The sequence below is a fragment of the Lytechinus variegatus genome, chromosome 2 (genome assembly GCF_018143015.1).
Source record: "Lytechinus variegatus isolate NC3 chromosome 2, Lvar_3.0, whole genome shotgun sequence".
In the NCBI taxonomy this organism is placed as follows: Eukaryota; Metazoa; Echinodermata; class Echinoidea; order Temnopleuroida; family Toxopneustidae; genus Lytechinus; species Lytechinus variegatus.
In genome coordinates this window covers 12,981,623-13,007,774 of record NC_054741.1, presented here as the reverse complement: position 1 = coordinate 13,007,774, position 26,152 = coordinate 12,981,623, and the positions used below count along the sequence as shown (strand labels likewise).

At 36.0% G+C, this 26,152-nt stretch overlaps 3 protein-coding genes across 3 annotated transcripts; all 3 read right to left on the bottom strand.

The window, feature by feature from the left end:
• Positions 1-239: 239 nt before the first annotated feature.
• On the bottom strand, positions 240-6,392 carry LOC121407364 (centrosomal protein of 89 kDa-like). Its single transcript, XM_041598410.1, has 3 exons — positions 6,284-6,392; positions 5,619-5,788; positions 240-3,528 (listed from the first exon to the last, which is right to left on the bottom strand). Exons 1-3 carry the CDS (start codon positions 6,329-6,331, stop codon positions 3,357-3,359), a joined length of 390 nt encoding a protein of 129 aa, XP_041454344.1. The 5' UTR covers positions 6,332-6,392; the 3' UTR covers positions 240-3,356.
• Positions 6,393-6,817: 425 nt separating this feature from the next.
• Positions 6,818-11,636, bottom strand: LOC121409543 (centrosomal protein of 89 kDa-like). The gene is made up of 7 exons (XM_041601457.1): positions 11,546-11,636; positions 11,002-11,257; positions 10,113-10,231; positions 8,843-9,023; positions 7,631-7,798; positions 7,020-7,160; positions 6,818-6,821 (listed from the first exon to the last, which is right to left on the bottom strand). The coding sequence occupies exons 2-7, from the start codon at positions 11,211-11,213 to the stop codon at positions 6,818-6,820; spliced, it is 825 nt and encodes a 274-aa protein (XP_041457391.1). The 5' UTR covers positions 11,214-11,257; positions 11,546-11,636.
• Positions 11,637-15,987: 4,351 nt separating this feature from the next.
• Positions 15,988-21,486, bottom strand: LOC121407363 (centrosomal protein of 89 kDa-like). Its single transcript, XM_041598409.1, has 6 exons — positions 21,379-21,486; positions 19,215-19,377; positions 18,514-18,748; positions 17,856-18,291; positions 16,735-16,855; positions 15,988-16,153 (listed from the first exon to the last, which is right to left on the bottom strand). The coding sequence occupies exons 1-6, from the start codon at positions 21,424-21,426 to the stop codon at positions 16,032-16,034; spliced, it is 1,125 nt and encodes a 374-aa protein (XP_041454343.1). The 5' UTR covers positions 21,427-21,486; the 3' UTR covers positions 15,988-16,031.
• Positions 21,487-26,152: the final 4,666 nt, after the last annotated feature.

Sequence of the window (26,152 nt, the reverse complement as noted above, 5' to 3'; positions counted from 1 at the left end):
TGTGTCAAAAGCTTTCGAATAATCAAGAAATATACCAATTGTATGCATCTTTTTGTCTATGGATTGTGATACTTTATCAATAAAATGTAGCAAGGCATGGGTGGTGGTATGTTTCTCACGAAAGCCAAACTGAAATTTAGAAAATATATTACTCTTGTTGAAAAATTTCAGAGTTCTAACATAGATCACTTTCTCAACAATAAACAGTACTTCATAACCAACAAGAAAGTACTAGTAGTCTGTCTATAAGTGTACATCAGGTACAAGTTTTATTTCAGCACCAGGCTTCTGATATGACAAACAGAGTAGAAAATGACCTTAAAATAACCATACATATATAAGTATTTATAATAATCGAAAATTTTCCATAACCAAATAAAGAAATTAGCACACTAATATTTACTATCGGATCATCGGAAGTCCCCACTTGATGTCTATGTGCATAAAATGCAACTGTATTAAGGAAAAATACAGCGGAACACCAATTTCGAAATGAAGAATTTCAGAAATACCAAATTGTTGTTTACCAAATTGACTGATGAATATATGCCCGCTGGTTTTGCGTAGAAGAAAGAAGAAATCTCTTGGAATTGCAAAATTAGACCAACATACTTGCTGTTGAGTAATAATAATATAAAAATGTTCACTTTAATACGAATTATGCTTGATATGAAATGGCACTAACAAACCCTACCAGCAGCTCATCTAGAATAAAAGGACTAGCATCATTTTTCTGATAGCAAAATTGGGGTTTCACCATGTTGTAATGAAATTACACCAGCATACTCATTTTACAGTCGAGTAATAAAAGAAATGTTCATTTTAATAACAAATGAAAGGGGGACCTTTGAATGACTTGAATATTTGAGCAGAAAATTTTAACAATCTTCATTGCCCCAATAAGTAACAAAACCATTTGTCCTAAATTCATAGAAGAGTGGTCTGACAGGTCTAAAACCAGCCAGTCTAAACCCAACAAGTTTTTCAAGTGCACTATTAGCATAAGTCCAAATAAATACACCTACAAGTACCACAATAATGTAATCACATCAAACATTGTGTCTAAAAAAAAACTCCCTCCCAGGAGAGAGGTTAAGTTAAACATCATTTGTGAAATTAGGCCTTAAGTAAAATGATTATATGCCTCAATCTGACTTTCCATCAAATGTTTAAAAAAAATTGATATAAAACAAGGTACACTTTAAAGTAAGTGTGAATCAATCAAGGTGCTTATATATAGATCAAGGTTAGAAGGAATGTGTCATTGAACAGATGGATAATTTATACATTACAGAGAAACATACAATGACATAGAATTGCAATGCTGAGAAATATTTCTAAGATGTACAGGGTGATCCAATAAAATCTAAGGCATTGCAGTATTCAAAGATAGATCAAGGGTAGGAGAAATGAGTCATTGAACAGATAATTTCACATACATACATCATGTAATATAATCTAATGACAAGAATATATTTTTCCATGATGTACAGGGTGATGCAACAAAATCTAAGGTAATGTAGTATTCAAAGTTAAAAGGAATGTGTCTTTGAACAGATGGATAATTAGTACATTACACTATATTCAACATTAACACTTCAGAATACAATACATAGATAGAAGTTAATTTAACATAAGATAATGTATATTATGATGAAAAGAAGACACAAAGCCAAGAAATTTTCTCAAGATATACAGGGTGATCCAACTAAAACTAAGGCAGTTCTTCAAGAAAACTGAGATGCATACATAGATTGATTCAAGGTGATTGTGCGCACTACTATGATTTTCTTTGGTATATGTATACTCCTTTACAAATAAAAGTACCAGTAGTTTTTTTTTCTTCAATCATGCAACTTAAATGTGTTTATTTTTTTTATACCCCAGTCATCCTTTTTCTTTAATATGACAAGATATCAGAATTAAGTACAAAATTCTTTAGAACTAGCACTGAAAGAAGTTCACCGATTGAGGAATCAGAATCCTCTAAACCATATTCAACATTAACACTACAGAATACAATACATAGATAGAAGTGTAATTTAACATAAGATAGTCACTAATTTCACTAATTTGACATTCTCTTTTAGAATACAAATGAAAATTCAAAATGTGGCAAGCTAAGCAAACAAAAGCATATAATTCAGATATACATGTACTTATATATATATATTTATTCAAATTAATCAGCAAAATCACCCTGATTTTGATATTGCAATGATAATTGAAAAGTAAAAGATCATTCTTACACCTAAGAATTTTTCACACATTCCAATGTATTTCCAAATTCTTGCTTACTTTGCAAAGTCATTGTAAAGAATCAAAGTTTGATTCATGACTTCCTAAAGTCACTTAATTTCATATTATCAGTACTGTAATTAGGTACCGTACCGTACCTTTCTAAAAGTCGGAGCCGAGTCTTTACAGCAGGATTCCTGTCTGCTCCTTTTCATAGCCAATCCTAACTTTTCATCATTGACAGTACTGACTTCAACACCAGCCCTGGCATTTCATTCATTTTTCTGCATGGCCAGGAAACCTGACTCTTTCATAATTCAATATGGAAAATTCATATACTGTACTCTAGGGAAGAACATCTTTCTTTAATTGGTTCTTTACTTATTCATTTAAAGTAATCCTGAGTTTGAAAGCCAATAGAGAATCAAAATGATGAGCCTATACAGTCTTATGGTTGTCATGGCAATGGTTCTAAACAAAGTAATCTTTAAACCAGGCACTGTGTATCAGTGGCGTAGAGCCAGTGTCCTGTATATTTTACAACCACTGTTATCACAGACATTCAGGCTACTTGAAACAGATTACAGCATGTAGCCATGGGGATGACCTCTGAGCTCTATAGCCTGTATTCTCAAAAGCGGTTTCAATTGTACTGCATATCTGCATATACATGTAACTGTAGTCCACAGTTTTGTACCATGGTTAATACAGGCCAATTTGTTTAATCAGTATGGTAAATTGCTGATTTGTCTACTTTCAATATGGCCTCAATTCACATGGTCTAACTAGCCATTTGGGCTAATTACCGTTTAGCCCAATAACAATTTTTGTCTAATTTCCAGGTGGGCCATTTCATCTTATATCCTCTTGATCTAAAACCATCTAATCTAAATGGTTAAATGATCTGGTTATGAAAAGATTTCCTTGGAAAACGTGCAAAATACTTAGTAAATTAAGTCATCTGTGCATCAGACGACCTGAGAATTAGACTATTTGGGTATTAGACCAAGTGTAGTGTAGACCAAATGATAATTAGTCTAAATTGATAGTAGACCAAATGGGCTTAATGTGGTATGAGACCATGTGAGAAGTATACTGTCTGCTTGAGTATAAACTGTTCAGTCACTCTCTGATGACAGGAGCCCTCTATTGTCCGAATCTGATCCAAAGGGCATGTGACTGGAGTCTGCGGCGGATGATGATCTCATTGACTTCGCAAGTCGTGCCTTTAATCTCTTATTGTCTTCTGTAGCACTCTGCCATACAACCTCCAACTGTTCCTCAACTTTCCTACAAGAGTGAATAGTACATTCTTAAGCACCATGAATGTAATCATGATGATTTCAGATGTTCAATGAGGATTCAAAACCAGGGCCCCATCTTACATAGAGTTACGATTGATCTCATCATCACAACTATGGACGGCCAGCAACGTCAACATGTATTATGCATGTTTGTTCCAACTATGATGTATATTCATGCATTCATTATTTTCTTGAAAATTCACTGTTTCTCTTTGTTTACAATGGACATTGTGCCAATCTCTTATACAAAAAATTATGACACTGATGGATTTCCATAGTTACGATTGATTGAATCAAGCGCAACTCTTTGTAAGACGCGGCCCAGGTCTACATAACTGAAGAAAAACTTGAAATATTCAAGATTTCCTCAAAAGAATGACATCAATGGCCCACTGCCAAAACACCCATGATGACGTGATTATCACTGATATCACAAGGTGAAATATTTATTTATTCTTTTTTCATAATTAATGTTAAATATACCTGTCAATTATAGAAATACATGTATTGTGGCAGTTTTAATTTGGTTTCAGTTTGATTACATACTAGCCAATACAATTGAATACAAGTCCCTCAACACTCAAAGCTTATTATTATACTGTATTTGTTGTCTCTATGATTGTTATGTATTAGGTGCTGGAGCCTGGCGAGTACACATGCCATTAATAGGAATGTGGAGGCATGCTCTTGCTGTTGTCTAGGGCATTCCTCCTTATTTCATTTCATTGTTGCTTTTCGGGCTCTAGTACCTCACACAAATCTAAGTTATTTTTGTGCTATATTATGTTAAGCATTACAAACATTCCTTATTCAGGCCGGCATGGGTATTCAAATTCTTCCCAATACCCGTCTTTATTTCTTTTACTGTATCTTGCCTGGCGTTACATACTTTTTAGAATAATGTTTGTCAATGTCTTTTATTTGAATTTTAATAATGTGCAATTTTATATATTGAATGTGCAATATTCTCTCAACGGTTTTTCCATGAGGGCTCGCATGCCTCTGGGCAATAGTACTGAATTTTACTTTTGCGAGCCCTGGCCCACGGAAAAACCGTTTTCTTACTCCTTTCTTTTTCATTTCTACTTTATCTATATTTATTCAATTTCAAATTGTATTCATGTAATTACATTGTAAAATTTTTGTATGTTTTTATGGCCAAATAAATAATAATAATAATAATACTGAAAATTAATCCGCTCTACAAACATTACCACAACCATTCATTTTTCCTATCAAAATGAAACAATAGAGAAACAAAATTTTTTGTTTAAAAGCCAGGAATTCAGAAAGAAAACTTCATTTTCTGTATAAAGCAAAAGATCATAAAGATTTGCTATTCATAATGGTACCAGCAAACAGATCAAGTAATCAACACCCACACAGGAAATACCAAGATGAAATCAACTACGTTTGTGTGAATTCCAGACAGAAATCAACAACACATAGTAGATATCATCCATTGTTCACTCAAGCAAAGAATCTAGAAATGTACTCCTATATGCACCTGTGATAGGAATGTGATCACCTCATATTTTACAGGACATTTATTTCACGGATGATTTTGGCTTGAAAATGACTGTGGCTTGTACTAACAATCTTTGAATTAAAAAGGTTTTGGGGAGGAACAGAAGTGTAGTTTGAATGCAGCCCTTTGTAGAGTATCAAACCTGAATTGGACTGTACAAAAATTTATTATCATGCGTTACCAGAATTTGCCCTTTTTAAATGCACTTTTTTCACAGGACATGTTTGCATTTTGAAAGACATTTTAGTCCTACGATTGTCAAAGAACATTTGAGCAGAACTCTTACTAAACTAAACCTATAAACTAAACATCTTTGAAAAACATGTTATGATGGTATTTGAAATGTCAAATGAATGCATCCCTATGAGGTGCAGGAAGAACCAAGTGCAATATGATGTTGCAAAGAAGAGTTGCAATTGACTCAAATCAACAACAAATTTATATTTAATCACAGGATTAGTGATTGACTGATTTGAAATTGAGCATAAGCAATGCCCCACTAGTAATAGTATATCAAAATTGTAAATGTCTAAAGGAAAAAGACTTACTGTTTATCAGCAGCTACTGCGTCTAACGCATCTTGCTTTTCTCTGACAAGCTGACTAAGATGTTTCATTTCTCTCTCATACTGGCTCAATCTTGACGTATGAAGCTCATCTTGGTCTTTCATTCGTCCCATGATGTCATCCATTTTATTACCAGCTCTCAGTTTATACATCTGCAATCATCAAAGATTAATTCATTTATTTCTTTTGTCATTGATATGTATTTCAATTTACAAAGGGTAGTGTTGTCAGTTGCATAATCACTTTCCACAACATCCCTGTCCTATAACCTATAATTTGTTATGATTGAATCAGTAGTCTTTAAATAATCAAGAGCACAAAATAATATATATTCCATTAAAAGCAATTAACAAACGACTTTTTCTTTGATCAAAACTATAAGTAGTATTAATAGCACCACCTCAAGACCAAACTACTCTAATTTGGCCAGGTTCTTAACCCATAATGCAATATTCTAAGCAGTGACTTTCAAGCAATGCGTGTATCAGGGAGTTGTGCTTGATTATTCAGTTGCATTTTAGCAAAATGCTTTTTTGCAACAACCTTTTTTGGGGGGACAAATACTTTTGATGTTTTTTGTCCAATTTGCTAATGTTTCTAATTTTGTTTAATGTTTTTTTTTCATGATTTTGTTTGTTTGTACCTACCTTAAGTTTCTCTTCCATTCTCCCAATAGCAACGTTACCCGCTATCATCTTGTTGACCGCTCTCTCCTTCTCTTGAGCTTGTGTATGTGCCTAAAAATCACATTTAAAATTCAGAATGCAGGATAAATAGAATGGCCTAAATGACATAATTTTGTTTCTAGGAAATCTTTTCATTGAGTACATACTGGTGTGTTTTATAAAGCTGTTTGTAAGTTACTGATGATTTTATGCACAACTGGTGACCCTTTCTTGTGCTAATGATATACCCCTATGAAGCTGAATTAGCACCTAAGAACATGTTCCAGTTGTGCGTAAAGTAATGCATAACTTTACGAAAAGCTTTTTGAAGACAACCAGGCCTAATCCAATAACACTGCTTCAAAGTATTAATTCCAGTCATTGGTTATGAATTAAGAATTTACTGGCCAATATTCTGAAGACTGAAGTCATGTTTCATTTCACCTCTGGTATTGTGGTTTAATTCATCAGCCCACTTGATACTCAAATCATTCTTAACTGTTAGGGGAGGATGAATCAGCTAATTAAAGAATTAGGAAAGATCACAATAAACATAAGGAACATAAAATGTAAACAGAATTTTCACATTTTTGGCTTCTCATAATTCCAGTAGATTTACACCATGTTCTCAATTAAATCTAGCTATAGAATACAGGACAAATCTCCAAACTTTAGTGGGCCTCCCCTTTATTTAGGACACAAAGAGGGGAATATTAACCATCTTTTGAATGAATCTCTCTCAGCTGCCGTTTGTTCAGCTATTTCCAGGACTCTATTTAGATGCTGATTGGCTGCCTGCTCTCTGGATTGTGAATGAGACAGCTCTTTCTCTAACATTGTCAGCTTGTGTTGTAAACGTCTGTATGGAAGAAGAAAAAGAAGAAAAAGAGAGGGGGGAGAGAGAGGAAGAGTGGATTAGTGATGAATACAATCAATTGTCTAATCAAAGGTTTGACAAAATAAAAGCCAAAACTGGTTTTTATTTTTCATCTCCAAATGAGGCAAACTATTGTCTTGCAACTTACACATGTACAGGCTAGGTTGATAGAAATCACTTTAATTTACTTACATTTAAATGAAAAAAAAAATAAAATAGGGCTTTTTGTGTTATAGAACCCAAATATGTATACTGGTAAACAAACCGACACTTTTCACTGACCTTTAATGGACACATAACTGAGTGCTAAGCATACTACATGTATTCAGAGTTCCTATCTGACCCCCCCCCCATCTCTATTTAGTCTTTATCATGGAAAATATCCCCCTATTCAATTATGTTCATATCTACTTAAGATTTCAGTTTCTGCAAATTCATTTGAGGACTATTACTTTTGAGCTTTCTGCATTGCCTGTATCTCTCCTTTCAATTGGCTGTTCTCTGCTTGGCAATCAGCTACTCTCATTGCAACACTCTGTTTTTCTGTCTCGACCGCTGTCAATCTGGAAAGAGTGTTCTCCGTCTCGGCTTCCACCTGCCGCTTCATGTCATGCATACTCCTACAAAACAAAACAACACATAACTGATTAACTATTCAGTTTAAAAATATTTCCCGATTGTGTTTGGGGGTTTTTATGATGAAAATTTTGGACATTTCCACTAAAAAAAATCACAACTGCATTACAAATTTCATATTAAAGTGATTGGTTAACATTGATTTGACTTATAAAAATCTGAGCTAGGTCACCTTGTCACCTGTGTCTGTGATATGTTACAAAACTGAAGCCCAGAAAAAATTGCGTTCGAAAATATTTATTTAGTGCTTCAAAAACTGAAGTATAAAGTGACCGGAAACACCATCTTAATTTCATCCCATACACTAATGTGTACTATTTGGGCATCCATAAGATGCCTATTACAAAATCGGGGTTTGCCTTGTAGTTTTAGCTTTTCATTCTCAATAATGGTTGTTTTCAGGGTTTATTAGTTCTAATCCATACACTTGCACACATGTTTCATCTCGGTTTGAGAATTTATTAAATCTGCTGCTCATAAAGTTAAACAATACCTTTAACTAAAAAACAGATACACATCTTTTCAGGATGATCAAATATTTGAGGGGTTGGACAGATACTTTATGGGAAAGTGATCATATGAATATAGTGAATATTTGTCATTTATTCTGACTTTAAACAACATTCCTGAACACAAGTGGGTCATGTGGTGTATTGGTTTGAGCACTGGACTCATGATCACAAGGTTGTGATTTCAAATCCCTGTTCGGTCATTGTCTCCACTGTAAGATAAGGCCAGAGGGTCATTTCTGTCACCTGCAAGGTCAGCCTCAATGACTGATGAACTGAGATGTAAAAATATTTCCTAAGTAATGGGTTACACCAGCTTGGCGTTAAAGAGCAGAAAGTTGTCCTGCCGAGTTCCTACTGAAGTCATAAAAGAAACAGAGACTACCAAAAGAATGCTCTTAATGGCTGGCACAGTAAACAACATAGAAGGCATTTTGTTAATGTCATCATATGGTTGACTGAAAAGTAGATAACTGAATGGTCATATGGGCAAGATCACATTTCATCAGACAAAATCACCTCTTGTATTCTGCAATGGTATCAAGATGCTCCTGAACTGGCATCTGACTCTCTGCCTCTCGAACCGATCTCTCATGCTGGTCCTTGAGGGCGCCATATTTCATCTGTAGCTCCGAAAGCTCACCCTCCATGCTATTCTTCTCTGATTCTACCATGGTGAGGCGTTTTGTCAGTCTTATTGCTTGATTTGTAAATGGAAAAAAAACATATTGTTTATCATTGAAGGATGGAAAAGACATAAATGTGGCAAAGTACTTTAGGATAGGCAAATCTCATTAAATGATACTTAGTAGTGAGCATCCAATTAGCAATGATGTACCACTTATGAATTGGAGTTTATATTTAATTTCTAGCCAAGATAAGATTGAGGCATTTCGAAAAGAAAAGTAAAATTTTAAAGATTATCTCATGGTCCTGGAAAATTCATTGTTCAGATGGATGTATTCAGTCTTCTTGAATAGATCTGACATTCTTCTCGGTTTTGATTGGCTGAGTACAGGTGATAAATACTATTGTAACTGTCAGATAATTGTCAGTGTTTGCATTCTAGCTTCATCTTGTTGCTTGAGTGGTATACATTCATTTGGTCTATAAGCATTTGGTCTTCTTCTCAGATAGTCTAATATCACAAGGCCAACGAATCGACATGGTCTATCAATTTGATCTAATTGTGGTTTGGTCTACAGTACACTTGATCTAATACCCATTTAGTCTAATTATTATTTAGTCTAATGCCCAGATGGTTTAATTTTCACTTCATCTTCTAATAATTTCACACTTTTTCAGATGAAAATTTGATTCATAGATAGTTCATCCAATCCAACAGACTAAGTGGTGATACAGGGGTGTTGTAAAATATATTTGCAACACATCTCAGATGAAAATTTAAAAGTGATAGATCAATTTTAGCCAAAGTGAATCAATTTATATTTGTTGATGCAAGAATCAGACCAGCAATCAATTGCAAATTTCAATAAAATACAGTTTCAACTGATTTTGGGACCTAAAATTGAATGGAAAACAATTGATGGTTTCTTGCAACACTCCATATCCGATATCACACAAAACGAGTGTAGCCTAACTGGAAATAAGACTAAATGGGCTAAGTGGTAATTAGACCAAATGGTAATAGTAGACAAAAAGGTTCCACATGGACGAGGATCAGACCATGTGGGATGAGACCAAATGGAAAGTAGACAAAGTGGGTGTAGACTAATCTGCAATTTAACGCCTGAGTAACAGCTATTTGCTTTTTTTGTATTGTACTCACTTTCCTGAGCATGTTTCCTCTGTTGATCATGGAGTTTCTTTTGTTGAAGGTCCATTTGTTCTAGGACCACTTGATTCTCTTCCAGGACCAGTCTAGCTTGTTCTTCAATATCATTCAACCTGGAACAAAAGAGGGGAAAGTGTTGCTCTTAGTAGTAAAAGTACAAGTAGCAGCAAGGAATGATAGTAGTAGTAGCAGCAGTAGTAGTAGTAGTAGTAGTAGTAGTAGTAGTAGTAGTAGTAGTAGTAGTAGTAGTAGTAGTAGTAGTAGTAGTAGTAGTAGTAGTAGTACGTAGTAGTATAGTAGTAGTAGTAGTAGTAGTAGTAGTAGTAGTAGTAGTAGTAGTAGTAGTAGTAGTAGTAGTAGTAGTAGTAGTAGTAGTAGTAGTAGTAGTAGTAGTAGTAGTAGTAGTAGTATTAGTAGTAGTAGTAGTAGTAGTAGTAGTAGTAGTAGTAGTAGTAGTAGTAGTAGTAGTAGTAGTAGTAGTAGTAATAGTAACAGTAGTAATAGTAACAGCAGCAGCAGTAGTAATAGTAGTAGTAGTAGTAGTAGTAGTAGTAGTAGTAGTAGTAGTAGTAGTAGTAGTAGTAGTAGTAGTAGTAGTAGTAGTAGTAGTAGTAGTAGTAGTAGTAGTAGTAGTACGTAGTAGTAGTAGTAGTAGTAGTAGTAGTAGTAGTAGTAGTAGTAGTAGTAGTAGTAGTAGTAGTAGTAGCAGCAGCAGCAGCAGCAGCAGCAGCAGTAGCAGTAGCAGTAGCAGTAGCAGTAGCAGTAGCAGTAGTAGTAGTAGTAGTAGTAGTAGTAGTAGTAGTAGTAGTAGTAGTAGTAGTAGTGTAGTATTAGAAGCACTTCTAGTTGTCATATAATTCGAGAAATAACAGAGCACACTTACCAGCTCTCTGAATGCCTTGCTTTCGGCCCTGCCCCTCCTCCGGTCTCCTCTAACTTCCGAAGGAGTCTCTGGTTCTCCCTGATCACCTCCTCTGCACTCCTTCTGAGCTCCTCCACCTCCTCCACATTTGCCTGGATCTCCTCCTCCTTCTCCATGAGTTGAGCCTCGTAGGCGGTGATGAGAGGGAGAGGTACTTGGTGTCTGTCAGCCATCTTGGGGTACTTCCTCTGGAAGGTAGACCAGGGGGATCCCCTTTCTAAGAGAAAAAGAGAGAAAGAGATAGAATCAGAGATATGACAACACAGACAGACCAAGGAGAACGAGAGACAGATGAAGATTCTGACAAGCCCCCCCCCCCAAAAAAAAAAAATGGTCATCAAAGTTCTATCAGGGGGGACTATTCAGCACTGCCCCCCCCCCTCCCTTCCCTCAGGCTTACTAGTGTGCTCTACTTTTTAACAAAATTAAAAAAAGAACAAGTATTTGCTCAGAGTTGAATAAAAATCTGAGGTTTTCAAATGATTTATGAGATAACTATATATACCTGTGGAGGGGCGTATTTGGCTTGGTATCTACTGAGTTGTATGTTGAGCTTATGGATAACATTTTTTAGATCTTCATTCTCCCGAATCACTGCCTCTGCTTGTTTCTTGAGTTGATTCAAGTACATTCCTGCAATAGAAATAAAGGTAATACATGGGTGTATATATCATCTCACTCTTAGCAGCACATTCCAGTGTGCTCTGATATGATTTCATCCGGTTAGCATGCAATCAATATGTTCATTTGTTTTCACCATTCCAAATTTGGTATTACACCATTACATCCTTAACATCAAAATTATTGCATCCATCCTCAGCACCACCATTACCACATTTACATGTATCAATTACCATCATCATTATCATTTCATCAACATCACCATCATCATCGTCATCATCATCATAATCATCATCTCACTAGTTACAATCATCATCATCAGCATTATCATCATCATCATCATCTTCATCATCTACATCCTCATCATCATCATCAGCATTATCATCATCATCTTCATCCTCACCATCACCATCATCATCACCATTATTATCATCCTCATCATCATCATCATCATCATCCTCATCATCACCACCATTAACATCATCATTTTCATCATCATCATCATTTTCATCATCATCATCAGCAGCAGCATCATCATCATCACAATAGTTATAATCATCATCATCATCAGCATGATTATCATCCTCCTCCCCATCATCATCACAATAGTTATAATCATCATCACCATCATCATCCTCCTCCTCCTCCTCCTCATCATCATCATCATTATCATCACCATCACCATCATCACCCTTCTCCCTCTTCTCCCCTCACCATCATCCTCCTGATTAGACTGGGCCATGTCCTGTAGGTTCATATTCTCGCCCTTGAGTCTTTTATTGGCTTCTTGAAGTGCCCGCTTCTCATCCCTCTGACGCTGGCAAGTATTACTTAACTCCTCCACTTGGGCCTCTAGATCAGCTAACAATGTCAATGAATAAGGCACCGATATTAACATTTAAAGAAATGTGGTTGGATGAACTGTCAGAGGCTTTAGTTGTAGTGGCGGCGGAAGTAGTAGTAGGGTCACATATTGTTGACCCAGGGAAAGTGAGATAACAACCTTACCATGTAAAGAAACTGGTCAAATGTACAAAGCATCACATAATGTAATTTGGTCATAAAACTTTATTCCACTCTAGTTGGACAACACCTGTGTAGGGACAGTGATTTTCCGCGATCGCGGAAAACGGACGGAATTCACGGAAAATGCTTTTTGAAACGGAAAGTGGCATTTCAAACGGAAAATCACGGAAAACGCATTTTCCCTCAAAATACACAGAATAGCAACAGAAATTACTCCAAAATCACAACAAAATGAGAATATTAAATGGCCTCAAAACCCCAGAAAACACGATCTCACTTCGCTACAATCATGACAATTCACAAATCATGACTGCACCCGACATCAGCACACTCGATTGTACAGTACCCCACGCCCGTACATTACCCGGCCTGCCGGCCGTGTTGGGCTTCACTGCACTGTACCAAAGATCGTTCCAACTATAAAAGTACTATGAACGGTCGTGTGTTGCTGCCCTCTACGTTTGAAGATGTAACAGCACGATATCGTGGTCTTAAAATCCAAGATGGCGGATCGGCAAAAACCGTTGACTGATGATAACGATGTCAAAAAAAACCCCAAATTATCGATGAAAAATCATTTCACCGTGAAATAATGCTAATGATATGAGAGGTGAGGATGTATGCATGCTAAATGTCTTTGTAAAAATATTATTTACACCCGCATAGATCCGATTAGAACGGATTCTATTGTGTTGTTGGTACAGTAGCAGATACAAAGTTGGGCTAGTGCGAGTGTACGTGTAATTTTGCTATTCAATGTGGAAACGGAATTGTCACTTTTCCGTGTGTACAAAGTCTATGGGGAAACGGAATTTCCGTTTTCTGACATGCTGAAACGGAATTTGAGATTTTCTGAAACGGAAAGGCAAATTTTTTGAAACGGAAAATCACTGTCCCTACCTGTGGCTGAGTAAATTCCTATCTAATATCGTTGTCTACATCCACAATGAAACGTGGCGAGTCTTATTAAGCTGTCATGCCCAAGGGGTGTTTCACAAAGTGTTAAACGCAACCTAAAGTCATGATTAAAGATCTACACGCACATGAAATTTAGCCGGCAATCTTATTGATTAATGCACAGTAGAGTCCATCCTCCTAAGCATGATCTGACCAATGAGGGGATATATTTTCTGCCACATACAGCTAGAAATTTAAGTGTGGCTCACTTCAATATTTGTGAAACACCCCCCCTGAATAATTGAGCCAGCATATGCCACTCTACGTATGACAAGCCATTTCTCATTTACTCCTATTCTTAAATTGCCTTTTAATAACAAAAATTATCAAAAAATTAAATATTTTATTTGAAGACATCACTTAAAGTGTTGTCAGCAAAAGGCAATTCCTTATATCAAGAAAAAGGATTAAATGACAAAACACTTTCCCATACGTTCATCCGCATACCCTTCTAAAATATGACAGCAACTTTAAATGTAAATAGTATGCAGACTGTGACTTACCAACAAGCCCCAAGGATTTATTCATATCTGATCTCCTCCCTCTCTCTTCAACCAATTGTTTTGTGCGTTGATCTAGGGTGTTCATCAGATCGTTCCTCTCCTTCTGAATCAGCTCCAGCTCCGTTTCCAGACGCTCGTTGGTCCGTCTCAGATAATCATCACTGGCCGACTGGTTGAGCGATTCAGCACGGTTCAGATGACTATATATGTCTGCATAAAATTACAGATCAAACATATTGGTTTTTAATGGCTTTCACTTATGCATGCATCTAAACAGACACAAAATGATTGCTACTGATCAATACTATTGATATCATCACCAAATGTTGAGCATAAAAGGTCAAAACCCTGACCCCCATCATCTCCTCCACGCATGTTGTATACTTGCATCAGCCATGCATGTAGAGGTATAGGTTGTAACTGTTGATGCATGGGAGTAGAAAGCCTCCATGATCTCATCGTCTTTCCTACATTTACTTTCCACAAGAGACGGAATAGAATTGTACTTTTAATGCTGCACTTTTGAGTTGGCTTTCTTGTGCCAACAGATTCAGTTATCTCCACAAATTAATGACTACTTAAAGTGTGAATTCTCATATGCAGTGTGCTGTGGAAATATTACTGCATATAACCTTAAAGGGAAATGGATGATATTCTGATAAACCTTGGTTAACTTAGACCACACTTTTATAGAATGCTAGTTGTCAACTCATTCCCAAGGTAAAAAAATTATGCAAATCTTGTAGCTAAAAGTTGAAAAAAAATACCTGGGGTTTTAATTGAGAAGAACTTGAAAATATGAAAAAATAATAAGTTTTATGAATTATTTGGTACATTATCTTTGCCCTTAATATGAAAGAAATGTTATGAAACCCAGCAACCCATAGAAGTGTTGTCTAAAATTAAAGTTTAGACCAGGGTTAAACCTAGGTTTAATCATCAAGATACCATAACATGCGTTTAACCATAATTTATGATGAATGCTGGGTAATCAAGCATGCTGGCATGTATAGTGGATCATGTCGATTGAAGGGTGGTTCATTCACATACCATTATCTTGAAGAGCTAGGGGAGATGGTGCTGCAGCATACTGATTGTTATCAACTCTCTCTTTCTCAATCATCTGTGAAACATATAAATTGATATATCAATAGGCCAGATATCAAAATTAAACTAAAAAAAAGATATATCTTATTTCCTATTTAGGGTGTAAGGTAAAGTAAATCAAATAAAAAAGAAGATTGAAAATCCGTTAAATGCCTGACACAGACAATATTCAAAGAGTGAGATAGTTAATGACAGCATGACCATAGTCTCAGATTTTAGCAAAATGAAAAAATATAAATCCAATTGCCATGCAATACCAAATAAATCATACCCTGCAGGGTAATATCTATATCATATTGGATGGCTTAGAATAAATATTTTATGAGTTAGTGGATACATTGCAAAAATCATAATGAATGCAATATTGGCCTTTACAAGAGGAACCTGTACTGGTCTGGTATCCCATGAAAAAAAGCCATGCAAAATTATTATCTTCTTTTTATGATCATTATTCATTTGACTGTCCAATATAGCATGATATTGCACAGCACTTTTGTACGTAGGCCTATGGGGATTTGGTGCATCATGCAATAAGCTCTGATATTGCACAGACAAATCAAGCAGGCCAAAATATGCATTTTGATGCACTGCCAAAACACATAACATCCAAAGCACATTGTCTAAGAGAATATGTGCATCAAACAATATCCCACATTACTAGTACCAGGTATTTGGACTTTGTTTCTGATCATCCTTTTTGTATGCTTTGTTTGTTATTCTTTTCTTAATGCTATATATCACACAATTGTTTGTGTTCTTGTTAAAACTGATAATTTATCATTTTGTACACAAGACACAGATTATGTCAACACTCACAGGTTCATTAACAGTATTTTTCGATTTGGGTCCTTTAGATGTTTTAGTGCTTCTACTAGAGATCACCTCTGCATTGCCCAGATCTGTTACAATAACAAAAAAAAAATTATTAATTCAAAATCATAGAACTAAAATCATTATCATTACAAAGCTATTCCCAGGGCATGTATAGTGAGGAGATAAAATACATTGTAGATTCTATTGCAAGTCAATTAAAAAATATAACACACTTGTATACAAACTTAAATGATCATGAGAAAAGTTTGCTTTGAACATGGCAATATGGTGGTAATCATTTACCATGTGATTAACATGATAGTAATAATTAACAATGAGCGATTTGGATAAGCAACACAAGGGAATAATTTACTATATTACAGAGGTCTAATTTAATTCAATTAATACAAAAATAAGATCATTTTCAATTTCAAATTAACGTTCAAATGGACTTTCATCATTTCTAGTGGTGATAATACTTATAAAGGCACCCCTCCCACCATAAAATAGTGAGTTAACTTTTAATACAAACCTGGGGCCTATCTTATAAAGAGTTGCGATAGATTTTACAAAACTCACACTAAGATTGATCTCAAATATTGAGGGATAGGAATTGAGATTAATCTCACTCTGAGCTAAATCTAAGGCAATGCTCCAGATGACAAACCTGGCGACTGTGGTTTTCTTTTCCACGATGGTGTCGGCGAGATGAGATCTGAGAAGTCTTCGGCGGATACTCCGGTAAAATCACTCTCATTGGATAATATAGATGCATGTCGCTCCAGTGGCTGCAAGAAACATAGAAGTATCCCTGTTTAATTCAATTCCCCCTAAATGACCTTTTACCTTGGTCATGTGACCTGACACTCAAGCAGGATGTTCACTAATACTTCAAGACCCATATGTCTAAGTTTCATGAACTAGGTCTATATATACTTTTTAGGTTTTGACATTTCAAAAACTTAACCTTTTGGTTAAGATTTTATATTGATGCCGCTGCCGTCAAAAAGGCAGTGTCTATAGTCTAACTGCTTTGCAGGGGAGACAAAAACTATTGAACAATTAATAATTAAAAAAAAACACCGGTCACATGATAAAACTATTTATTGAACCTAAATGACCTTTGACTTTGACAATGTGACCTAAGCCTTGTGCAAGATGATCAGTGATACTTGATTACCCTTATGTCCATGTTTCATGAACTAGATCATTAAACTTTCATTTATGATGGCAATTCAACAAATACCCCCTACGTGGCCAAAGTTCACTGACCTTCTGAAACTAACGCATGTTGTTCACTCATACTGATTACTCATATGTCCAAGTTTCATGAACTAGATCCATGTATTTCCAAGTTATGATGACATTTCATAAACTTATACTTGGTTAAGATTTCAATGTTAATTCCCCAATATGGTCTAAGTTCTTTGGTCCTAAATGACCTTTGACCTCTGTCATGTGACCGGAAACTCTGGCAGTATTTTTAGTAATACTTGCTGAACCTCGTGTTCAAATTTCATGACCTAGGTACACATGCTTTTAAGTTACGATGACAATATAAAAACTTAACTTTGGTTAAAATTTCAATGTTGACAACGCCATCTTGTTCACCACTGCCGCCGTCGGAAAAGCAGCACCTAATGTCTCGCCCTGCTATACTGGTGAGACAACAATTATAGCATGAGTTTTAAAAATATGCACTGCAGGAGGTCTTTTATGATCTTAATTCTTATTTCAAATCGAACCATTAATGTCTTAAAAAAACAAGGGCAACAAAAGTAGTATTACCTCATGCTTTTTGATTGGTTGGGCATATAACCCTTCAGGTTTATTGGGTTTATCCTTTCCTTTCTTCTGTTTCTTCTCCTTCTCTTTCGCTTTTTTCTTTTTCCTCTTGCCAGAATTTCCTCCACCATATTCATCATCCTGCAAATGGCCTCCTGGTGAATGTCTTTGATCACGACCTTCTGAGTGACCTTGTGACTGACTTTCATCATAACCTTGAGAATGGATATCAGCAGCATAACTGGTGCTCGGCAATGTGGATGGATCCCGAGGAGAGGGAACTGGATAAGACCGGTTTGTATCGGTTCCAGTGCGGTCTGTCAACCTGGGCGATTCCTCTTCCCCCGAAATAGGCGGAGTCTCCATCCTAGCTCGATTTGATATAGTGCCTCTTTTCTCATGAGAGAGCATTTCTTGGACATCTTCCACCCGAGCATAACTAAGGAATCAAAATAAAGATTAGTTGGTGACAATAAAAATATTCCCAAAATATCAAAAATGAAGCTGGCTTTATTTTACATCTGCCCTTCTGAGTTTTCACTGATTAAGTCTTTCCATGAAATGGGCATTGAATATTTTAACATATGTACATCATAAATGTATTGTTTTATATATATTAACACCTCACTGTAAAAAAGATGGCAAAAAAAATGAAACGTACCCAGGATCATCATGGTATTCCATCTCTCGTTCCCTCTGACTGATCCCCATATAATCCAGATCTTCCTCCTCATCGTCCTCCTCCTCTTCACTGTCATCATAATCATACATACTGCTTCTTGCCATACTGCTACTCTCCAGATTCCTTTGCTGTTGTTCAGAAGCATCCAGAGCTCCTCCTTCCCTAGGTGTGAAGTCACCTGTTGCCCGCAAGGTACTATTCGGTGATGGGCTTGCTGTTTATTGAAGTACAGTTTCAAATTATTATTTTTTTAAATTAACAAATGGATAAATTTATTCCCTTCATTAATGCACTTCTTCATTGATACATAAAATGATTAAAAACTAATTGAGTGATAATTAATCAATTTAAAATATTGATTTATTTATCAATTAATTTATCTTTTTATTTTATTAGTAAGTTACGTAATGAATGCAAAAAAAAAATGATTGTACTTACTGAAACAAAAATGAAGATGATGACGAACTGATGATAAAGATTATGACCATCAATGATATTAAAAACAATGCAACTTCATGACTTTTCTATCTGCAGAGTACATATACATCATTCATAGCAATGTGCTTCAAATTAATAATAGGTATAAAGAATAGAATTGGATAATCATTTAAATATCTTTACAAACTTGAAGTTTGGAGGTATATAGATTATATTATGTACGAACGAGCAGCCTTAGTTACCTATTGCTCTGCCTACAAAAGTGGCATCCATAATGGCTGAAGACAAAGCGGATGCTGGTCTACTCTGGTTGGGTGTTGGGCTCCTGGCTGGCTGGGGAGGCTCAGGAGAGCGAGGAACAGCTGCAAAAATGGCCCGAGGGAACAAAGCTGTCCCTATATGGGACTGAAAAGGCAAGACAAGAATTGCTGAACTTCATGTTCCTTAGAGGTCAAAGTCCACCTCAGAAAAAGTTGATTTGAATAAATACATAAAGAAAAATCAAACATGAATAATGCTGAAAAGTTCATCAAAATCGGATGTAAAATAAGAAAGTTCTGACATTTTAAAGTTTCGCTTTTTATCACGAAACAGTTCTATGCTCAATTCAGTGATATGCAAATGAGAGTCGATGATGTCACTCACTATTTCTTTTGTTTTTATTGTTTGAATTATACAATAAATTCAATTTTTATGAATTTGGCAATTAGGATCCCCTTGCTTGAAACACAAAATGTAAAAATCATGAAACTACATGTTTTTAGGGAGGAATGAGACTTTGTTTCACATGACAGTGAAAAGAAAAGAAAAAAAAAATAAAATGAAAAAGAAAAGAAAAAAGAGAAAAAAAAAAAAGACAAAGAAAATAACAGAAAAGAAAAGGAAGAAAAAAAAGAAAAAAAAAATTAGAGAGAGAAGGAAAAAAGGAATGGAAAAAAATATATAATAAGCTACTGAAAATGAACAAAAGCTGTGGCAAAAATAGTCAATCCTGACTGGTTGCCAACCAAGGAAAGAAGAAGAAGAAGAGTGATAAGAAAATAAAAATTTTCATATTTCATATAAAAAATACAAAAGAAATAGTGAATGGGTGATGTAATCGGTCCCTCATTTGCATACCGAACAGGATGAACATTAACTGTTTTGAAAAATTAAGCAAAACTTCAATATAATTTTCTTATTGTACATCCGATTTTGATGAAATTTTCAGTGTTATGCTTGTTTGATTTTTCTCTCTCTATTAAAATCGGCTCTTTGTTGGGGTGGCCTTGTCCTTTAAAATTAGATGATTACTTATTTGATTTACAAAATAGAATATAAATATTGCAGTTCAAACATAAGCTGCTGATTTCATTTTGCAATGGCCACCAGAATAGTTATGCCTCCAGTTTGGCTTTTGTCACACTCAGCAATTGTACAATTATTGGGTCAATTGCCAGCCACATGATTAAAAACATATGCACTGTTTTGCTTATCCGGCCCATTGACATTGCACAACAGAATAGACCAAAAGCTTCAATCTCTGTACATTACTTGTTCCGCTGAACTACGCTAGCTGAACACAACAGTACAGGACTAGGCTGCCAGTTTTTCATCCCTGGGCCTGGTGATCAATTTTGAAAACCAAGTCTCCAAGATCGAAACAAAACATTGGGAACGTTTTGTTTTTGTTAGTTTAATTTACCAACTAATCAATAATATTACAAAAAAAGCTTCACTTGGCTTTCCTGTTATTTTGATTTGGACTGAAGTTAGAAACAAAAATCATGCAAACATGGCCTGGGGCGGTGTACAAACGGGTGAGCTGCGCTGCCGCAGTCACGCAGTGCACTGAGTGCCAGTGCCAGAGTGGTGAACTGAACTCTAGTAGATCGTCATGGCCCCTGCAACAGGGCCCCAGGGGCCCGTTGCAGAAAGTGTTGCAATCAAACACAACTCTAGAAATCATGCGAAACTTGATTTTCAACCAATCAACAGCGCGCATTTTGGACTTGCGATTGATTTTTTGACTTGCGTTTAAACGCAACTCTTTCTGCAAGTGCAACACAACAGAGTGACAGACCCCTGCTGTCGTATTCGAGTCTGAGGTCCAGAATTCAGAATCAGAATAATAAGTTGAAAATATAATCATGCTATAATATTGAAGATGAATAATCCACAAATAAGTCTAAATTATGAAATTACATTGAACTAAAAAAAATCTACAACTTTCGATCGCATCCCAGACCCGCATCAAACGTAGCGTATGGGACCAAAGAAGAAAATACGGTGTTGCTTAGGAACATGACGCTGTTCAATTGCGCCAGCATTTCTCCACTGAAATTGAAATATCTCAGTTTTTTATTTCATGTATATTAAATTTACATCATAAACAATATTTTGAAATGATTATCATAAAGTTCTCACCAGCGGTTTGTTCTTTTTCTTCTGCTTTTTATCCTTCTTCCCTGCCATTTCAGAATTTTTGCGTCGCAAGATCACAGGAATTCAAAAATTAGTCTTTCTTCAAGAGATCTAGAATCAAGATAATTTTTTCACTTCTTTTTTTCCTTCTTGCATTTTTCACTCTTTTCATTCAGACCAAAAATCCAGCTCACTTTTGTTTCTCTACTGGAGCATACTGCAACAGAGTACAAGGTACAAGAAATGTCCTAAAAAGCAAAATAACAAAAAGAAAAAAATAAAAGAACAAAAATACATTTATAAGAGGTAAAGAGGACGATTAACGAAAAGAAAAAAAAAGCAATGATGTTCTTCCTTCTTTTTTTGGACACCAAAAAGGGTCCATAAATGAGTTAAATAATCAGATTTTTGTCCTATAATATCGTTATTCTAAATAAATGATAGTTTATGTGAGGGTTAATTGGCACGTTTTAAACCGCGGAGTGTTTTAAACATATGTTTTAAACGCGTTTTACAAAAAAAACGTAAACACCTCATACACTGTCATGAATATGCATGGTCAGCATGGATGTGATTTTAGATGAATATTTTCTTCTAACTAAATCTCTTTGTCAACATCACCCCCCCCCCCCCACCATTCCTTTCTCCATCGCTTTGTCATGTTCCCGGGGGGGCACTCGACCAAAAAAGTGGTGGGGGTGTGCCGCGGGCGAGACAAAAAAGGGGGCCCTTGGAGCGGGCTTATTGTAAAAAGGAGGGTCCTAGCTCGGAACGACGAATGTTTGTGAAAACGGGGGTCCTTGGAACGGATCGCCAGCGTGTGAGTGCGTATGCAAAGATGCATCCCTCCCCCGCCTCCGCCGGGGGAGCTCTGCGGCCGCTTTTCACCAAAATTGCAGCTCATTCAATGCGATCGGAGCGGCGTAACGAAAAATATGCGAAGCTTTGGAGCGGATTTCTCTCTTCTTTTTTTCGATAAGAAGAAAATGCTATGCCTTGGAACGGAAATTTGAGTGTGAAAATGGGGTCCCCTCCGCGGCACATACCCACTATGCATTATATACTGAGTGCCCCCCCCCCCCCCCCGGCCGCGCGTTTCCGTTTTACACCCTGGCGAAGGCATTTTCCGGAAAAGTAGCCAAAAAGCGACTAGTGAAGAGTCTACGTCTACGTTTGTTTATATCTTTGGTTTACATTATCAGCTGGGCGCGCGATCCAAAGTCCGCACCGAAGTTATCCGCAGAACATACCGTACTTATACGAATGTTTGCCTTGATCATTTGCCTTGCCGATTTGCTGATGTCTGTCTTTCTCTCTATCTGTCGATATATCTATCTCTCAAATTCTATCTCTATCTATCTATGTAACTGCAGTATCTATCTATCTAATAATCTTCTCTGTCTCTCTCATTCTTTATCTAACAGCTATCTCAAATTCTATATCTCTCTCTATCGATCTATCCATCCATCTGTCTGTCTTTCTCAATTTCTCTCTCTCTATACCTACCTATGTAACTACAGTATCTATCTGTTAATTTGTCGCTCTTCTCTCTCATTCTTGATCAATCTGACATCTATCTATCTCTCAAATTCTCTATCTATCTCTCTATCCATCTATCTATCCATCTGTCTGTCATTCTCTATTTCTCTCTATCTATTTTTTAACTAGAGTATCTATCTATCTGTTAATTTGTTAATAATCTTCTCTGTCTCTCTCATTCTTTAATTATCTCTATCTATCCATCTGTCTGTCTTTCTCTAGTCTCTCTATCTATTTTTTTAACTTATCTATCTGTTAATTTGTTAATATTCTTTGTCTCTCTCCCTCTTTATCTATCTAACATCTATCAGCTATCTCTCATCTATCTATCCATCTGTCTGTCTTTCTCTATTTCTCTCTCTCTATATATCTATCTATGTATCTATCTATCTGTTAATTTGTCTATCTTCTCTGTCTCTCTCATTCTTTATCTTTCTATCTATCTAACATCTATCTATCTGTCTCTCAAATTCTCTATCTCTCTCCTTTTCTAGCATCTGTCTGTCTTTTTTCTCTCCTATCTACAACATCTCTCCCCTCTCTCTATTTATCTATCTATATCCATCCATCTCTCCCTCTTTCTCTCTCTCTCTATCTATCTATCCACCTCTCTCTCTCTCTCTCTCTCTATTTCTATCTATCTCTGTCTATCTATTGTCTCTATCTATTTATCAGTCTTCTTTCGGCAGCTTCTAAGTGTATCAATCCATCAAACTTCAATTTGTCTTTCCATTATAAGTATCTGTTTATTTTTATTTTGTCTGTCATTCTATTCATTTAGTTAATAATTTATTTTTAGAAAAAAAACTATCATAAACAACGCGACTGCAAAAGCATGTTCGGATTTCACTCCTGACTTCCGCTCTCTCTGGACATGAAGTGCCGAGGAACTCTGTGCTCTGATCAGTAACTGTGCAAATTGCATCCGGTGGTGGACTCGTCTGTGTCGCACGCTGCATGCAACCAGCGACGTGTGTAGACTCTTCACTAGTCGCTTTTTGGCTACTTTTCCGGAAAATGCCTTCGCCAGGGTGTAAAACGGAATTCCTCCGATCCTGTTCAATAGTGCATGTACATCGGCCACCTAAGAATATTCATGACAACTGTTTTTAAAAAAAATTCATGACAACTGTCTGTTATCCGATTTAGTTGAAATTTTCGACATTTTGCTCAGTGATCAATTCTACTTTATGTATTAAGATATACAAACATTTTCAGCCCGAACCATCCCTTTAAGAATATTCTCATTTTAACAAACATCTGAGTGTTGTTAGACACTGATTTGATGAAAAAAAAGTGTGTCACAGTACTCAGTCTGTAAAACAGACATTGTACCCTTGGCCCACAATGAAAGCATGAAGGTGAAACTTTGCGCTTCGTAAAGATGAAGAAAAGTCCTTTAACTCAGACGGTTACTGTATCGGATGCAGTGGTGTAACTAAGGGGGGGGGGCATGCACCCATCGGCTGGCAAAAAACGGGGAAAAGAAGAAAATGAGGGAGAAAGGAAGAGATCGAAACGTAGTGGGAAAATATTATTGTTCATTATAATGTTATATCATCATTATCTTATATCACTAAGATTTTTTTTCAAATCTCAACATAATTTATTTATAGGGCTTATGTCTTCATTGTTCCATGGTGCTCGCATTGTCTGTTTAAAATGTTTAACGAGATATGGCCTGTTGTTCCCGTTTTCAAGACAACATCATACCCAAATATATTTTCTCGCACTATAAGTTGTTATTATTTGACATAGTTCCTAAAATCATGCAGTCCTTAAGAATGTCTCTTTTTCTGATTTGAATATCAAAAATTGTCAGCGCCATCATTTTGGTTGTTATAGTGAAACACGTATGGTCCTAGTGAAATTCCTAAAAACAAGCCTTAAAGAATGTTCCTCTTCAGGCCTGAATTTCCTATAAATATTCAGCTCGCGCTTTGCGCTCGCAATTTGATTAGTGAGATGACGGTATGATAATCATGATTACAATAGATTACAAAAGGTAATAAGCGATAGGCACTCGCATATATAATAATAATAATAATAATAACTAGCATTTAGTACGCTCTCCATAGTTAACTATATCACAGCGTTTACAAACGAGTTTAAACAAGAGTACATAATAATTACAATAAAAATACATTCAAAAGAAATTAATCAGAAAAGAGGTATGTTTTTAGAAGTTTCTTGAATTGATCTGAAGAGTTTGATGATTTAATGAAAGTGGGTATGTTGTTCCATTCTTTAGAAGCAGTAACACTGAATGTGCGATCACCTGATTTTGTACGAGTTTTGGGTATGGCAAGCAAATATGGGTCTTTAGATGAACGGAGATTAGGGCGAGTTGGTCTATGGGAAGAAAGGCTATCTTTGATATATTTTGGCATCTGGTTATTAAAGGCTTTGAAGACAAAAAGAAGTAATTTAAAGACAATTCTCTTCTTTACTGGGAGCCAATGAAGAGATTTAAGTAAAGGGCCAGGATCATGACGTCGGTCCACCCTAAAGATAATACGGGCTGCCCAGTTTTGTAAACTTTGTAGGCGCTTCAAATACACTTGGGGAACAGATGTTAATAGGCTGTTACAGTAATCTAATCTGGACAAAATATGACAACGAACAGCACTGTGGCAGGTTTCTTCAGTTATGTACTTTCTTATCTGCGATATGTTTCTCAGATGGAATCTGACAGATTTACATAATTGATTAACTTGTTCTAACATATTCATATTACAATCAAAGTAAGCACCAAGGTTTCTAACAGATTTGGATGATACAGTAGCAGAACCAATACCAAGGCTAACATCACTAAGGGAACGAAGGTTATGACTTGAACCTATGACAAGAAATTCAGTCTTTCCTTCATTGAGTTTAAGTCTGTTATGAGTCATCCAACTACAGATGTCTGTGACACAAGCACAAAGAGTCTACTTTGCCTCATCTACACTGCAAACCTTAGGATCAAATGTTACGTAAAGCTGTATGTCATCAGCATAAGTATGGTAGAAGACATTATGATGACGAGCGATGTCTCCTACAGGTAAGGTGTAGATACAGTAGCCGATCGGCCCGAATACAGACCCCTGCGGTAAGCCTATAGAACTCGCACTACACTGAGATGACTTCCCACCTATTTCTACTTTGGTAGAAATATATTATGGTGAGATATGTATACTCTTACAGGGGAAGTTCACCCTGAAGAAAACTTTCTTGTAAAAATAGCAGAAAAAATAGT

Excerpts from the sequence above, each read along its gene's own strand:
- LOC121407364 (XM_041598410.1), bottom strand. The coding sequence starts at position 6,331 with ATGATAGCGGGTAACGTTGCTATTGGGAGAATGGAAGAGAAACTTAAG. Across the intron at positions 5,789-6,283 it reads GAATGGAAGAGAAACTTAAG|ATGTATAAACTGAGAGCTGG; the intron begins GTAGGTACAAAC and ends TGATGATTGCAG. Across the intron at positions 3,529-5,618 it reads GCAGTAGCTGCTGATAAACA|GAAAGTTGAGGAACAGTTGG; the intron begins GTAAGTCTTTTT and ends TCACTCTTGTAG.
- LOC121409543 (XM_041601457.1), bottom strand. The coding sequence starts at position 11,213 with ATGGCTGACAGACACCAAGTACCTCTCCCTCTCATCACCGCCTACGAG. Across the intron at positions 9,024-10,112 it reads GAGGAAACATGCTCAGGAAA|CAATAAGACTGACAAAACGC; the intron begins GTGAGTACAATA and ends TTACAAATCAAG. Across the intron at positions 7,161-7,630 it reads GCAATGCAGAAAGCTCAAAA|ACGTTTACAACACAAGCTGA; the intron begins GTAATAGTCCTC and ends TCTTCCATACAG.
- LOC121407363 (XM_041598409.1), bottom strand. The coding sequence starts at position 21,426 with ATGGCAGGGAAGAAGGATAAAAAGCAGAAGAAAAAGAACAAACCGCTG. Across the intron at positions 18,749-19,214 it reads TTTTGTAGGCAGAGCAATAG|CAAGCCCATCACCGAATAGT; the intron begins GTAACTAAGGCT and ends TTCAATAAACAG. Across the intron at positions 16,154-16,734 it reads AAGAAAACCACAGTCGCCAG|ATCTGGGCAATGCAGAGGTG; the intron begins GTTTGTCATCTG and ends TTATTGTAACAG.